This window comes from Vombatus ursinus, unplaced genomic scaffold (assembly GCF_900497805.2).
Source record: "Vombatus ursinus unplaced genomic scaffold, bare-nosed wombat genome assembly UNPS02014832.1, whole genome shotgun sequence".
Lineage (NCBI taxonomy): Eukaryota > Metazoa > Chordata > Mammalia > Diprotodontia > Vombatidae > Vombatus > Vombatus ursinus.
Genome location: NW_020954610.1, coordinates 12,758,794 through 12,774,496, shown reverse-complemented (window position 1 = coordinate 12,774,496; position 15,703 = coordinate 12,758,794). Strand labels below are relative to the sequence as shown.

The window sequence follows — 15,703 nt, the reverse complement described above, 5'->3', positions numbered from 1 at the left end:
ATTAGGAGTGTTAAATGAAAAACAAATCAGGTAACTCATTGAATAAGCTAAGATTAATTTTATTTTTCATAGGTACCATTTTCATAGTTGCTTATATAACAGTCTGATGCAAGAGAAATAAACCTCCATTACAATAATTACAGTCAAAACTCTAATCACCACACTTCAGAGTAATTTTTTTATGTAAGCATACTTTTAAAATGGATAAATGTATCTAATTTCTGATATTTGTTTATTTCTAACATAATAATGCTAATTGTCTCTTTAAATGACATGGAATTCAGCATCTCTCCTAATAAACCTTAAGAGGCAAAATATAATAGACAAAAATTGTGCTGGGATAGATACCGAGTCCTATATCATCTATTATTTTCACCTTCAACTTTGATAAAAGTATAAAGAACACATACACTAAGGTCACAAGACACCTAATTAAATGTACAAGATTCCTCAAGTCACTCCTCTGCTCACGTTTCAATGGCTTACTACTAATTGCTGGATAAAATCCAAACTTTTTACTCTGGCATTCAAGACCTTCTATAATCTGGTGCCAATGTACCTTTTCATCATCGTTACCACACAATATTCCCCTCAGACCTCCAAGCCAACCTGAATTACTATACTGAATTTAGCCATTTCCAACACTTTCCCACCACTAAGTTTTTATTCATGGTCTTTTTTACCTTTGGAATTTTCCTTCCCAGGCCCTCTCCATTTTAGCATTGAATCTGTTAAAATGCTTCTAGAACCTATTCAAATGCTCTTTCCATCAAGCCTTCCTCAATTAACTCACTCAGAAGTTCCTCCTCTTGCAGAAATCAGACCATACATAGCCTTTTGTTTGTACTTAAAAAAAATTTACCAAGATCTATTTTGTTTGATGTTACTAACAACAATACCACCAATTCACAATCATATAGCAAGTCAAGGTTCATAAAGAACTCTCTCCACAACCACCTTAGGTAGTGCAGGTATTATTCCCAAGTTATTATTTCTTTTTTTGTGTGAGGCAATCAGGGTTAAGTGACTTGTGCAGGGTCACATAGCTGGAGAGTATCATACGTCCGAGGCCGGATTTGAACTCAGGTCCTCCTGACTCCAAGGCTGGTGCTCTATCCACTGTGCCACCTAGCTGCCCCTTATTCTTAAGTTAGAGATGAAGAATTTGAGTCTCAGAGACTTACCTCTGGTCAAATAGCTAAGAAATATAGGAACCAGGGCACAGACCTAGGTCTCCTAACCCCAAGTCCTTTGCTCTTTCCGCTAGGCTTCTGGTAATTTATGCATTTGTTTTCTCTCTCTACTAGACTATGAGCTCTATAACTTCCTTGGTTTTGTATTTTACCCTAGTGCCTAGCTTGTAGCTTTGCATATAATAGGCTCTCGGGAAACATTAAGTTGAAGTAATTGCTTTGATATCTTTTGTCCAATTTCATTTCTCCATAATTTCAGTTTTGTAGATTAAAATTATGGTACTTAATTTTATGGCAGTTCTGACCTTTTGGCCAGAATTGAGGGGGTTAAAAGTTGACTGGATTTGAGGAAAACAAGTTGTTTTTTTTTAAAATTATGGTTTTTGCAACTACTTTCATTCTTCTCTTGTGGCAAGGTGAAAGGTAGAGGCTTGGATGATAGTGATAATGATGATGATTGAGCATTTACATAGGTCTTAAAGTCTGCAAAATGCTTTACCTATGTTTTCATTTTTGGTCCTCATCATAACCCTGTGAGGTGGGTGCTTATTATGTTCTCCATTTTACAGATAAAGAAACTGAGGCTAAGAGAGGTTAAATGCCTAAGGTATTATTTGCACTCTAGCTTTCCTGTCAGCAAGGCCAACACTCTAAACATTGTGCCACTCTTGATATAGTGGCACTGACTCCAAGCATTTCCATGTCTTATTTGTGGAACTCTGACAATCTATCTCCTTCTCCAGGCAGGCACAGTGCATCAATAACACAGAAATTCTGATTAAGAAACTATGAAATTTATATTTTCTTTTAAGATGTATGAATTATAAAATAACCAACAATGTGCCTAACAGTGAAGTTACAGAATTAGCATCTATCTACCTACCACCTGTGTAGGTATCTCCTATACAAATTGAGTGATGGTCATTCAGATTCCTCTGAAATATTCCCAGTTACAGGAAGCACACTACCCCCAAAAGCAAGAACATTCCATTTTTAAAGAGTTCTTCTTAAAGTCCCACTTTTTTTTTTATATTGAGCCAAAATCTATCTTAGTTTCTTCTATGTTCTCATTCCGCCCCTGGAAATACACAAAGATAGTGTCCTTCAAACACTTGAACATAGTATCTAGGTTTTCTCCTTATATCTTTCTTCTAAGATAAATTCCCAGTTCTTTTCATGCCCAAAGGGCTATAAAAATGTGCATACCATTTGACTGAACAATACCACTTCTAGGGCTGTATCCCAAAGAGATCATAAAAATGAATGAAAAAACCCACATGTACAAAAATATTTATAGCAGCTCTTTTTTGTGGTGGCCAAGGATTGGAAATTGAGGGGACTCCCATCAATTGGAGAATGGCTGAACAAGCTGTGGTATATGAATGTAACGGAATACTGTTGTGCTACAAGAAATGATGACAGGCAGACCTCAGAAAAACCTGGAAGGACTTATATGAATTGATGACAATTCCAAAAGATTCATGATGGAAAATGCTATATACATCCTGAGAAACTATGGAGTCTGAATGCAGATTGAATCACACTATTTCCTCTTTGTTTTGTTTCTTTTTTTCTCACGGTTCCTCCCATTTGTTCTAATTCTTCTTTACAACATGACTAATGTGAAAATATGTTCAATAAGAATGTATATGTAGGCTCAGATTCTTATACTCTAGCCAATGGCTCCAAATACTCAGATTCCTTAAGAGTCTGGCTAATATGGTGGATCTTTAATAAACCGATGGTGAGGGGGAAGGGAGGGAGAAAGAAAATTTAAAACTCAAAAGCTTATGGAAGTGAATGTTGAAAACTAAAAATACATACATTTAAAAATTAAAAAAAAAATTCCCAGTTCTTTTAACTGTTTGTCATAGGATTTTCTCCCCAGATGATGATGTCTGTCACAAACTCTTAACATGCTACAGTTTTCCAACCCCTGTTTTAAAATGCAGTGCCCAGAATTGGACACAATATTTCAGAAATGTTCTTACTAGTTCAGAGTACATTAATGCAGTCCAAAAATACATTAGCTTTTTCCCTCCCAGTCACTACACACTGCTGGCTCTTATCGAACTCACAGTTCACTAAAACCCCTAGGTCTTTTTAAAGTGGACTTTTATTAGGCCCAGGCTCCCATTCCCAAGAACCTCCCCCAATTCTCTCTCCTTCATCAAATTTAGTACTTGCATTTGAGTTTTTGAACCTGAGGGAATTATGCCTCATTGAAAAGCAAAATGGTGTCATCTTTTAGTTGATGGAGGTATCTCCCCAATAAATGTTTATTTTATGTGAAAACTAGCTAACTGAAGCAAATGAAGTTACACTTACTCATGTGCAATTTTAACTGCTGACAAGCTCAGGTTAGAGGTGAGAAAATCTGATCAGTAGTTAAAATATAACAATGAGGAAAATTTTGAAAATTGCTATAATGAAAAATAAATTCAAAAGGAATAACTCTTTGGAAGTGACCTAACAGACATAGCTGATTATAACATATAACTAGTAAATTTAGTAGTATAATATTTTAATGCCAGTTTCCTTTCATGTAGTCAACTAATGAAAAAGACTTTTTATAACCCTTCAATTAATCAGATATATCTGGTTCAGATTCTATTATGTACAATCAATCTAATATTCCTATTGAATTTGCTAACTCATTTTAATGTTATTTTCAATTCTTTTGATTTCCAAAAATCTAAGAACAAGGAGAAAAATGACAGTTATTTGAAAAATCTTTTCTAAATGGAAACTTTATTTTTCAAAGAGGTTTTTAGGTGAATGTCTTTAATTTAAATAAATTTAGATGTTTATCATTTTAAGATTTTTAATTTCAGGGGAAAAAAAACACTTGACATTAATCTTTTGAAACCTGGACACAATAATGGTGGCAAGATGACTTTAGATCTTTTTTTAAAAGCATATAGAAAACAACCTATATATCTAACAGTGGAGAATACCTGGATAAATTATGCTATATTAATTTAATATATTTAATTTAATTATTTAATATATTTTAATTTAGTATAACATAATATAATGTGATATAATTATATATTTTATATTTAGTTATATATCATATGTACTATATTATATGGGTTACATATAATATATAAATAATTATATATAACAATGATATAATTAGTTCGATACATAATGGTACTATAAAAACATAAAGCATACAAGGAAACATGAATAGACTTATTTGTTGTAATATAGAGCAAAATCATCAGAAGTAGAACTGTATTTATACAAACTATAGTTATATAAAAAAGGAAAAGGGGAAAAAAAAAGAAGGAAAATAGGGTTGATAATGGCAGGACTTCAGGAAGGCCTGGAAATAGACACAGAATATTTTCCTGGGCTATTTAATTCTTTTGGTTCAGAACTGTTTTAATTTGAGAACCAACAGAGAGCCAAAGTGCCACCCCCATCTCTACCTCAAGATATTAGGGGGATCAGAAGAAAACCTTCAGCATGTTGAATGAATCCCTTTATGAAGAGCAGCTGGAAATACATGAATAAGAATCTCATAGAATGATAAGTGTAGAGAGGTTGTAATCTGTGTCAGTGGACAGAGTACATATACCAAATGAAAGCATACAGCCATTGGAAGATGGTGAAATTCGGAGGATCAGAAAATTGTTTAGAAGAGTGGTGTCAGACTCAAATAGAAAACAGATCCCTGTAAGTTACACATTAACTTAGAAAACCTCAAATTAACATTGTCTATGTTGTACTGTATTTATATTCATTTTTGTTAACATTTCCAAATTACATTTTAATCTGGTTCAGGCTGTACTCAGGAATTTTGCTGTGGGCCACAAGTTTGACACCTCTGGTTTAGAATGATCACCGAGGGGGATATAAATTACTACATTTGAAATGCTAAGGCAAGCTATTTACTTAACTATATTTTCTATTTTTTCTACTTCAGCAAAATGGTGAAACCACCTTCTAGAATATTGAAACATTCCCATATTTCAAGTTTTTGTCTAGGGGAAAAAAAAATACCACATGACTTGCAAATCATGTCAATGATTTTTTGCCCTCCTTTATCCAGACCTGTGATTTCAATGGCAAAGAAAATCTCCATTAAAAAAAAAAAACTGTTAGCATAAGATCTGCATGGTATTCAGTTGTGTTTGACTCTTTTCTTGGCAAAGATACTGGAATGGTTTGCCATTTCCTTCTCCAGCTCATTTTACAATGGAGAAGCTGAGGCAAACAGGGTTAGGTGACTTACCCAGGGTCACACAGCTATGAAGTGTCTGAGGCCAGATTTGAACTCAAGAAGATGAAACTCTGGACTTCAGGCTCAGCATTCTATCCACTGAGCCACCTAGCTGCCCCTGCAGCTGTTCTTCAATTTAGAGTCTCAGGGTTGGAACACTGCCTGAGGTCACTGAGAAGTTAAGTGACTTGCCCAAGTTTAGGCCACCAGTATGTACAAGTAGGTGGAACTTAAACCCATGTCTCTCTAATGCTGAGGTCAGCTCTCTATACATTATACCCTGTGATCTCTCCTTGATGAAATATTTCTAAATGCTACTAGGGTGATCCTCATATATAGAGATCCATCTGAGGATATTAAGGTTTCTTCATTGAGAAAGACTAGGATAAAAAGAAAACATTCTTTCCACCATGTTTGACATAGAAGTTCTATTGCTTATGTAATATTAGTATCATTATCACAAAAATGTGCTCATCCTCAAGCAACCAAATTTAGCAATTATATACAAAAATTCTCAATAGTCTTGTTTTTAGATACGATGATACCTGAAGATTAGGAAACAAATGAACCAGCTCTTAAAAGAGCTATTGATTCTCCTGGACCAATGCTGGTAGCAAATGAAGATAAACTGCTGTCAGGGAGTTTTTACATTACTAAGATTATCCTACTGCTTACCCAGCAGACACTCTTTGAATATGTCTCTTTAGGAGTCAGGTAATGGAATCTATGTAAGGAATAAATCAATGAGGCACTGTGTCTTGCAGTACTTACATATGGGTAGACATGTCTGGGGGGAAAAGGATCATAAACTCTATGATAACTCTTCAGTGGGTTCTTTACAGAAGCATTGGAACAGAAGAACACAGATTTACTGTGGAGAATATGTATTATCAAGCATCAAGAAACACCAACTCTATGTTTCCATCTGAGAAGTGGTCTGGGCCAAATCTTGGTGCTCATGTGAAGCTTGACTCACTATTTGCTTGAGATTTTTCTGTGACCTCAATAATATAGTTAAGCATCCTAGGGATAGAATTTCGCTCTCTTCTTGGCTAATCATCCCCGCACTGTCACCAAAATGCACTTAACTATGGGCTTGTCTTTCCCCTCCCCCAAAGTCCTTGAGTTTTGATTTGATTTTTTTTTTAGCTATAAAGGCAAGGAAGTAAAAAATGCAATTTTTATGATCTTCCTGAAAGGACAGAGAACCATCTTGTATGGAATCCTTGGAACTTTATTTAAAGATCATTTAGAACGGCCAAGTCCACGATGGATTCTAAGCTTCCAAGTCTACACTACAATCCTACACATTGCTTAGGAAGAAGGCTCCAGGTTGCATGTGGCTTAGCTACCACCTTAATGGTGAGAGACAAGACCTTCACCTCCTTCTATCTTAAGTATCAAATTCCAACTGCTGTCCTGCATTCCAAAAAATATTTTCTGGTACCTGGCTCTTTTAACAATCCCAAGTGATAATTATGCTAATAACAATCACTGTGTACTTTCCCTTAAAATACAGTTCCACATATAATACATGCACATGGTTAATTACATATGAATGCTCTTCACTATATCACTCCAAGATGGTCATTTTGTTGCATGAAGTCCTACAGACCACAGAGAGTGGTCAAATATTTACTTTGTGGACTGATAGGGCACATACAAGAAAGCAGTATTACCAGGAAGAGGAATTATATCACATGATACATTAGGTCAGGAGTTTTTAACTTTTTTTTTTTTGGTGTCATGTACCCATTCCTAGAATAATGTCCTTAAACACACAAAATAAAATATATAGGATTGCAAAAGGAACCAATCATATTGAAATAAAATTAACATATTTGTTAAAAAAAAACAATTTCAAGAATCATAGGCTAAGAACTCCTTAGGCTAGGGCCTAAACAATGAGCATAGGTAGCCTAAGTGATGATAAAGCAGAAAAAGTTAACTGAGATATTTTAGAATATTAAGGACAAAGCTGAATGACTACTAACCTCGTAGACCTGATGTTTAGCTGTCCTAATGGATCTCAATTAGTAACACCAAGAATGACAGCAGAAATTAGCATTGATGGGGAATACAACCAAATTTAAAGGCTCAGTTCCCTGAAACAGATGCACACAGGAGCCCCAGCAAAGAGACACTGAAACAGATAGTTTACCATGGCAATTTCCAGGGAGAACCAAACATGATCTGTTTCAAATTTGAAACCCAGAAAGAAAGGAAGTAGAGAATCACTGCAGTGATTTAATAGGGCACATACTATTTCCTAGCTTGCCATGGTAGTGAATGTTTGTATATACTGTAAGTTCAAGCAAATCTATTTGTTAGAAAAGAAAGTGTCAAGGTTTAAGAAATATCTTTTTATGCACCACCTTATCTCAGAGGATATAAGTGAAAAGATGTAATCTGGGAAGAAAGCCATAAATAAAAATATTCTAAGGAGGCAGAGCAGAGTAAAAACCTGTGTTGAAAAGGTTTCTGAGTAGAAGAATTTGTCACAATAAAAGAAAAGAAAGAATAAATTGTACTAATTAAGGTACGTAATGGGAGTATTATAAGAGTTTTCTATATAGTGGATGAATCAATATCTTTTGAAGAAATAGCACCCCATGGACCAAGAAACAAACGAAAATATTCACAGGCACAAGCAAGGATGAAGACTCATGTTAAAACTAGAATCAAGGATATTCACACTATTACTTGCTCAAGGATACAGGGGTGGTTGTATATGAACCCAATGTGAAAAAGTTGTCTTTTTGGAGTATGTAACCAAATATGATAGAGCTCATGTCAAGATTCACCTAACCCAAAGACTATTACTCACTCCCAAGTAATATGGGAATAATACCGTGTGAAGAAGTTAGGAATATATCTCTGGTGCCTTTTCAGGTTCTGAGTAGGAAACTGAAAATTTAGGGGCACAGGGGACATTTTCTTCTTCCAGTTAAAATTTATATCTTTGAAAAGAGAAAAAGTGACAGTATTCAAAGATAGTATTTGGGGTACTGGAGTTTTGTTTCTTTGTGCCATATTTTATAATACCCAGTGAACTCTTGACAAAAGATCAGATGCATCTTATGTAGATCATTTAGGTGGAAATCAGCTTACTCATCAATCTAAGATTTTATAATAGTAAAAGGAGGGAATGATAAATATAATCATATGTGCTCCTTAAACTTTCAGTAATTAGATGTGATTGCATGGTGAGTTGTCCAGAGCCATTTAGAGATGGCCATCTTGTTAGAGGGTACTCTCCTGCTTGAGAGTGTGGGGAGCTGTCCAGTAAGGCCAATATAAAGAAAGCAGAAGGTAGGCTAATCTCTTATGTCTAGATATAAAAGTAACTATGTTCCTAGAAAACTGAGAGTGTTACAAATTACATCAGGCTCTTGGTGAAAAGTCAGATTTCTTCCTTTCCCACTCTTCCCCTCCCCATTCCAACAGCATCTGCTATTTTCTGCTTGACCTAGATCCTGTCTGTTTGCCTTTCCCTTTAATATTGTGGTTCTCTGGTATGAACTCACATTTCTAATTTGGAATTTACCCCCAGCTGATTGGGACAAGAGTTATTAAGAAGTGAAGGTCATTTTTTTTTAAGGAACATGAATAAAGCATTTAAAAAAAAGGAATAAAGAAGACCCTTGTGCCAGTTCTGAAATTTGTACCAGTTGTCTGAAATTTGAAAGCCTACTAATTAGATTAAATATAACTTAATGGAGAGGCAGTATGGCATTAGATGATAGGAAGCTGGTCTCAGAGTCAAGTTGTGTTTGATATGTATAGACTGTGAGACCCTGGATGAATCAGTTAGCCTTTTAGTTACTAGTAACACTTTAAGACTATAACTTACATGACAGGTGCCAAGCTACATTTAAAAGCTGAATTTCCCCACAAGGCAACCCCTATACCAATGAAATTATGAATCCAGTCCAAAAAAAAAGGAAATGACTCAATATTACTATTAATTTTTTTCTCATAACTAGTTTTCATTGTTTACTTTCCTATAATGACCAAAAGTCTGGTTGATAGTTGAATACAGCAACATTTTAAATCGACTTGTAAGTCAGTAGGATTTGAGGCAATTAAAAAAAAATTCTTTAGACATTAGTTTTCTTGTCTACAAAAAGAAGACTGGAATGGATGGACTCTAAAGGTGATTTCTGCCCTAAAATTCTGTGATTCTATGACCATTAAGAATATGACATTAAATAATGTTAATATTCTCAGTTTAAGAACAGAATGTAAGGTTTTCCAATTCCACTGAATTATTTTTCTTTAGTCCAACCTAGTAATGGGAGTTTAGCCTACGGAGTGAACACTTTACAAATACACAGTTAATTAACAAACACATCTAAGTGTGAGTCTACAGTTATGATTATTATTTCTAAATTTCTAAGCAGGACAGCTAATAATGTAACAGCAAGGTAGTTGAATAAACTCAGTAATAAGTACCACATGAACTATTGAGGCTTTAATGGGACATTTCTCCTCACCTTTTGTGCTGCAAGATGGAGTGCTGTTCTCTGGCTGTGATCAGCTTTATTAACATCTGCTCCTGCCTTCAGGAGGGCATCTGCACAATCGACACGGTCAGCCAACACACAGTACATGAGAGGGGTTCTCCCAAACTGATCTTCTTTGTCTTTCAGGTCACGGTCTCCTGCAAGGGTGAGAAGTGGCTTGTAATGAGTTGACTGTTCTCAAGAAAGCATACAACTTTTAAATACCTTTAGCTTATCAAAGTTATCATATTGGTCACATAACCAGCAAGATAATGAAATAAGTGCTTTGTGAAAACCTCTTCCACCCAGAACCCTCACAAGAAACTGTGTGCCAGATCTAGAGTAATTACAGCTGATTCCACAAGATGATATAGGACACTGCCTTTCCCTCCCCAACCCAAGATAAAAATCTCAAAGTTACAATGGAGAATTTTAATTCTCACAGCTGTCACTCATCATCTCAATACAACTGATCATATTTGTTCCTGGCAATAAGAGCAAAAAGTCTTGCAGTTCTGACTGAAAATCTTTGGATTGGAGCAGGTGTTAGCAAGCAATAAGGCTAGTAGAAACTAGGAAAATTTTAAAAAATAACTTTTGTTAAAATTGTGTAACCATGAATTTGTGGGTGTTACCTCCAGCTATGGTGGGTTTGTATTCTGGTGGAAGAATGATAATTTCCAGATTGTGAACTATGCCATATGAGCTTTGCTTAAAAGTACCTTGGTGGATCTAATAAATGTAATTTATAATAATTTTGTAATATATTATAGACAACATATTTATAATTTATAAATTTAATTAATTAAAATTTAAGATTAAATTTAATAATTGAAACAAGTCTTTAACTTGTAGGAGAGTAGAGGAGCAAGAATTCATCTCTCCCACTTACTCCACATAAATCATCTGCATTTCTACACATTACCAACAAAACTGAGCAGAAAGAGATAGAAAGAGAAGTTTTATTTAAAGTAATTATAGAATTTATAAAATACAAGGGAGTATACCTACCAAGATACAAAGGAATTATATGAACATGTGAATATTACTGCAACTACAAGTAACAGTAACAAGTCTTTACAGTAACAAGGACAATCTTAAATAATTGGGGAGATATTAATTTCTCATGGGCAGGCTGAGATAATGTAATAAAAATAACAATACTATTTTATTTACATTTTGTATAACTAGAAAAAATTAATTTATCTGGAGAAGTAAATCTTCAAGGAAATAATGAAAACAATTGGGAAGGAAGGGTACATAGCAGTAAGAGATTTCAAACCAGACTATAAGGCAGTAATCATCAAAATTATTTGGTGCTGATGAAAAAATGTCAGTCAGTAGAACGTAACACACAGAAGCAAAAGAACACAGTAGAAATAAACCCAAAGAACACATTAATGAGGTAAGAATTCATCATTTAATAAAAACTGGAAAAACTGGAAAGTTGTTTGGCAGAAATTGGGTATAGACCAACATCTAACACTATATAGTAAAATAAACTCCATATAGCTACATGACAGATACATGTGATATCATAAAGCAAATTAGAGAACCAAGGAAGAAACACCTTTTAAGATCTAGAATGGGGAAGAGTTCACAAATAAACAAAAGACAGAGAAGATCACAGAAGATAACACTGACAATTTTCATTTCATAAATTTTTTTGTTTTTCAATGAAGAGGCGGACCAAAACTAAAATTTGAAGCAAAACAGGTTATTGAAAACAAACTTTGCAATAAGTTCCTGTGATAAAGATCTCTTTATCTAAAATATATTAAAGAACTGATTCAAATTTATGACCATTTCCTTATAAATAAATGGTCAAAAGATATGAACAGTCATATTTCAAATGAAAAAATCTAAACTACCAACAATCACATGAAAAAAATACTTCAAATCACTAATTATTAGAGAAATAAAAATTAAAGACACTCTGAGGCCCAGGTCATATCCATGAGACTGGCAAAATGACAAAAAAAATGCAAATGTTGCAAGGATTATGGAAAAATAGGCACATTACTTAACTACAGTGTTAGTGGAGTTGTGAATTGGTCTAGCCATTCTAGAAAGCATTTTAAAATTATTTCCTTCAAATTACTCAGCTGTGTATACACTTTGACCCAGTGATACCACTGCTAGTCCTATACTCCAAAAGAAACCAAAGAAAGAGGAACAGGGCTGATATACAGGTGTCCTAAAAGTCTTCATGCAGTTTCCAGTTATTCAAGCTTTTACCAAGAAAACCCCAAATGGAGTCACAAAGAGACACAACTGAACAACTACTGCATACACACAGGTAGTATATACGTATGCACATATACTGAATAGCAAATATTAATTTGGTTTTAGAGATTTAAATGTTTTAACAGAGGTAATTGAAATTAACATATATTGTCTGTAGTTTTCATTTCTAATGGATTTATCACAAAGTATTTTAGAGTTATTTAAATGCAATAAACATTAATAAGTGAAAAAAGAGTTTATTAAGTGCTTACTTTGCTAAATGTGGGGGATAAAAACAGAAAAAGTGAGAAACCCTGCTTTCACAGAACTCACACTCTAGTTGGGGTGATAAGTAAAAATGTTAACTTTCTGGACAGATAGAAAAGTTCAGAAGTCATGAGGTTCATCAGCAAGGTGGATGGCAAGGCATAAGGCTACTGAGACTACACCAATTAAGAAATTGAGAGAGGGATCTACAGGGCAAAGAGGTAGATGGTCCCCCATCTCACCAAAACTTATTGACTTTCATCTCATTGAAGTTGTTTGAGCAATTCAGCATCTCAGATGGGTTCTGGGGTGGGCCAGGATAGGAAAAAGGGAGGGAACGGTAAAAGGAGAGGGTAAGGAAAAGGAAAGGAGCCCCTGGTGGTATTATATACTATGTTCAAGGCACTAGGGATACAAAGACAAAATAAAAAAAACAGTCGTCCTCTCAAGGAGTTTACATTCTACTTCCTATACAGACCACAGCTCCCCACTAGACTACATAAACTCCATAAGAGTAGGGACCATGTCCTAGACTTTGCATCTTTCCTAGCATTTGGTAAAATGCTCATGTAGTTGGTGCATAATAAATGTTTGTATTTAATTGAACTAACTTGGTTTCAAAAATCATTTAAAGCTTCCGGAAATTTGTTTGGAAATAGTGATTAAAATGACAACTTTAACGATTTCCACTGTTCTTTCAGAGGAAAAAAAAAATGAAATTTTATGCAGTGTATCAATCCATGAACTGGACTTTGATTTAGGAAAACCTGAATTTAGATTCTGCCTTAGACTCTCACTAGCTCTATGAATCTGGCCAAGTCAACTTCTCTCAGCTTTAGTAGCTCCTATCTGTAAAATGAGAACAATAACCACTCCTATCCCAACTAGTTGTTATGAGGATCAAGTGAGATAATATATAACTAAAATAGGCTGTCAGGGAGGGATTGAACAATGGGGCCCCAGTCTTTTGAGCATGTGCAATTTGCTCTGGCTGGTGCTTATGCATAAGGAGGCTTCGTGTATTCCATATATATATTAGGGATCCTTATTCCAACTTCCACTTGTACCGGCAAGTTGGATCTCTGTATTACGTCTGGCTACATCTTTCCCTTGAGAATCTAGGATGCCCTGAGGAGATAAATATCTATGCCATTTCCTGGCTTCAGAGTATGAGCAGATATTCTATGAATTGGTGGCAACTGAAGAAAGATTTTGTTGAATCTTCACAACTATTTTTGAGCATGAATGGTCCATTCTTTCTTGTTTTTACATGAATTGAAAATCCTTCATGGGCAGTCCATATTAAGGAGAAAGGCCCTTTTTCCTGATGGCACTAGAGGAAAGACATGCTGTGAACCTCTGGATGGAGGAAGCCTTTATTTATCTCCTCACCTGGATCAATATGCAGATTTGAACACACAATATTTGTGGAGACGAGTTTGGTGGTAGCAGAGCCATTTCCACCGACACTGGCAAGTCAGCTCCCTAGGTTGTGGCTAGTCAGAGATTTCCCTCATGGTTCTGGGGGTACTCTGAGGGGCAGTGGGGCTTTTAGAGAGGAGGGCGGGGCTGTCCATCATCCATGGCTGCAAGCAAAGGATTTAGGTAGTTTGGCACGAGGCAGAGCAAATTATTCCTGCTTGAAGGACGGGACCCTCATTGGCCAGTCCCTGCCCTAACACATAAATCAGTTTGTCAGTTCTTAAAGCAGGATATAGATGACTGCTGTTGTGGTTGTGGCTACTACTACTGTTAATATTATTATTAATGAGTACAGACATGAAGAAGAATCTGATCAAATGAGGCTAGGTCCCCAGTTGCCACCTGCAAGCAATCCACAGAGATGAAGATAAACAGGATGCCAACTTGTGGATCCCTGCCCTCTTAGGAAAGAGTCAACAGTAACAGGAAGACTGGCAAGAGGCAGGGCACAAAGCTCCCTAATCCCCAAGATCTGGCAAACTTTCTACCCAGAGTCCACTACCATTCTCACTGATAACTTGATGCAGTGAACAAAACAAGCAGCTGGATCACCAAATCACCACCGATAGGCTTTAGTGCTTTCTTTCGACAGACATCACTTCTTTTGAAGGAGTCACCAGTCACCACCTTTTTTCAGTTCTATAATTCCTGCTACTCTTCTTCTTATTCACATTCCTCTCTGCCCAGGCATGTTGCCAGCTTCCTGCCCAGCAAGCTTTTGTTAAAAGAGGTGTGGTTTCTGCCAGGCATAAAATCACTATTTGCCAGCTGCCCAAGAGTCTGCATAGGAGTTTGCATTAGCATCAAGTCCCGGAAAAATTCATACGTGTTGTAGGTACAGAAACTAAAGTAAATAAAGGAACTTCTAAGGAAAATTATACTGAAGTTAAATAAAAAGTTAACAGAATTACAATTAAATTTAATTATCAGAAATTGAGAGTTCAGGCTCTTAAAATAATTCTTTTGTTAATGATAGGTTATCAGTTACTAAAAATCTTATGTTTGGTATAAACCAACTTGTAATGGAGATACCTAGATTGTTTTAAATACACCATATGTAGCAGACGTTGTCATTGTTCAGTTGTGTCCAACTCTCTGTGACCCTATTTTGGGGGTTTTCTTGGCAAATACACTAGAGTGGTTTGCCATTTCCTTCTCCAGCTCATTTTTACACATGAAGAACTGAGGCAAATGGGGTTAAGTGACTTGCGCAAGGTCAAACAGCTAGTGTTTGAGGCCATACTTAAACTCATGACCTGACCTCATTTAATCAGATTCTTTTTCATGTCTACCCTCATCATTAATAATATTTATAGCAGTAGTCACAGCAAGTCATTTATTTACTGCTTTAATAAGGAGTCCTCTCAATTCCAAGCCCAGTGCTCTATCCACTGCATCATGTAGCTGCTCCATATGTAGCAGAAGCTCTACCCCTAAAAAAATCTAGATGGAGGGGCACTTTCTCTTGGAAGCCTTCCTTGAGGGTCCCCTTCTCCTCACCCAATGCCCTTCCTTTGCTAATTTCCCATAGAATGTTTTGTAATTCTGTATTGTAATATTGTGTACTCCAGCTGTCTATGTGCTTTATCCCCCTTGTAGACTATAAGCTTCATGAAAGCAGAGATATTTTATATAACATTTTATCTTCTTGACGACCTAGCACAGTGCTGTGTGCTCACTTAATGTTTGTTTAGCATTTATATCAATATTTTTATCGTTCAGCCGTTTCTAGTTGTGTCTGAATGAGCACCATTTCACACTAATGGAAGGTCTTGATTTTAATCAATTCAATATTAAAA

The 15,703-nt window shown here is 35.6% G+C and overlaps 1 protein-coding gene across 2 annotated transcripts in view; it reads right to left on the bottom strand.

Annotated features, from left to right (window-relative positions):
* Nucleotides 1-15,703, bottom strand: part of LOC114025752 (inversin-like) — a 223,771-nt gene that overhangs the window by 176,997 nt on the left and 31,071 nt on the right. For both annotated transcript variants that reach the window (XM_027839242.1, XM_027839243.1), the window contains exon 3: nucleotides 9,921-10,087. In XM_027839242.1, coding sequence (XP_027695043.1) covers nucleotides 9,921-10,087 — 167 coding nt within the window. The remainder of the gene's footprint in view (nucleotides 1-9,920; nucleotides 10,088-15,703) is intronic.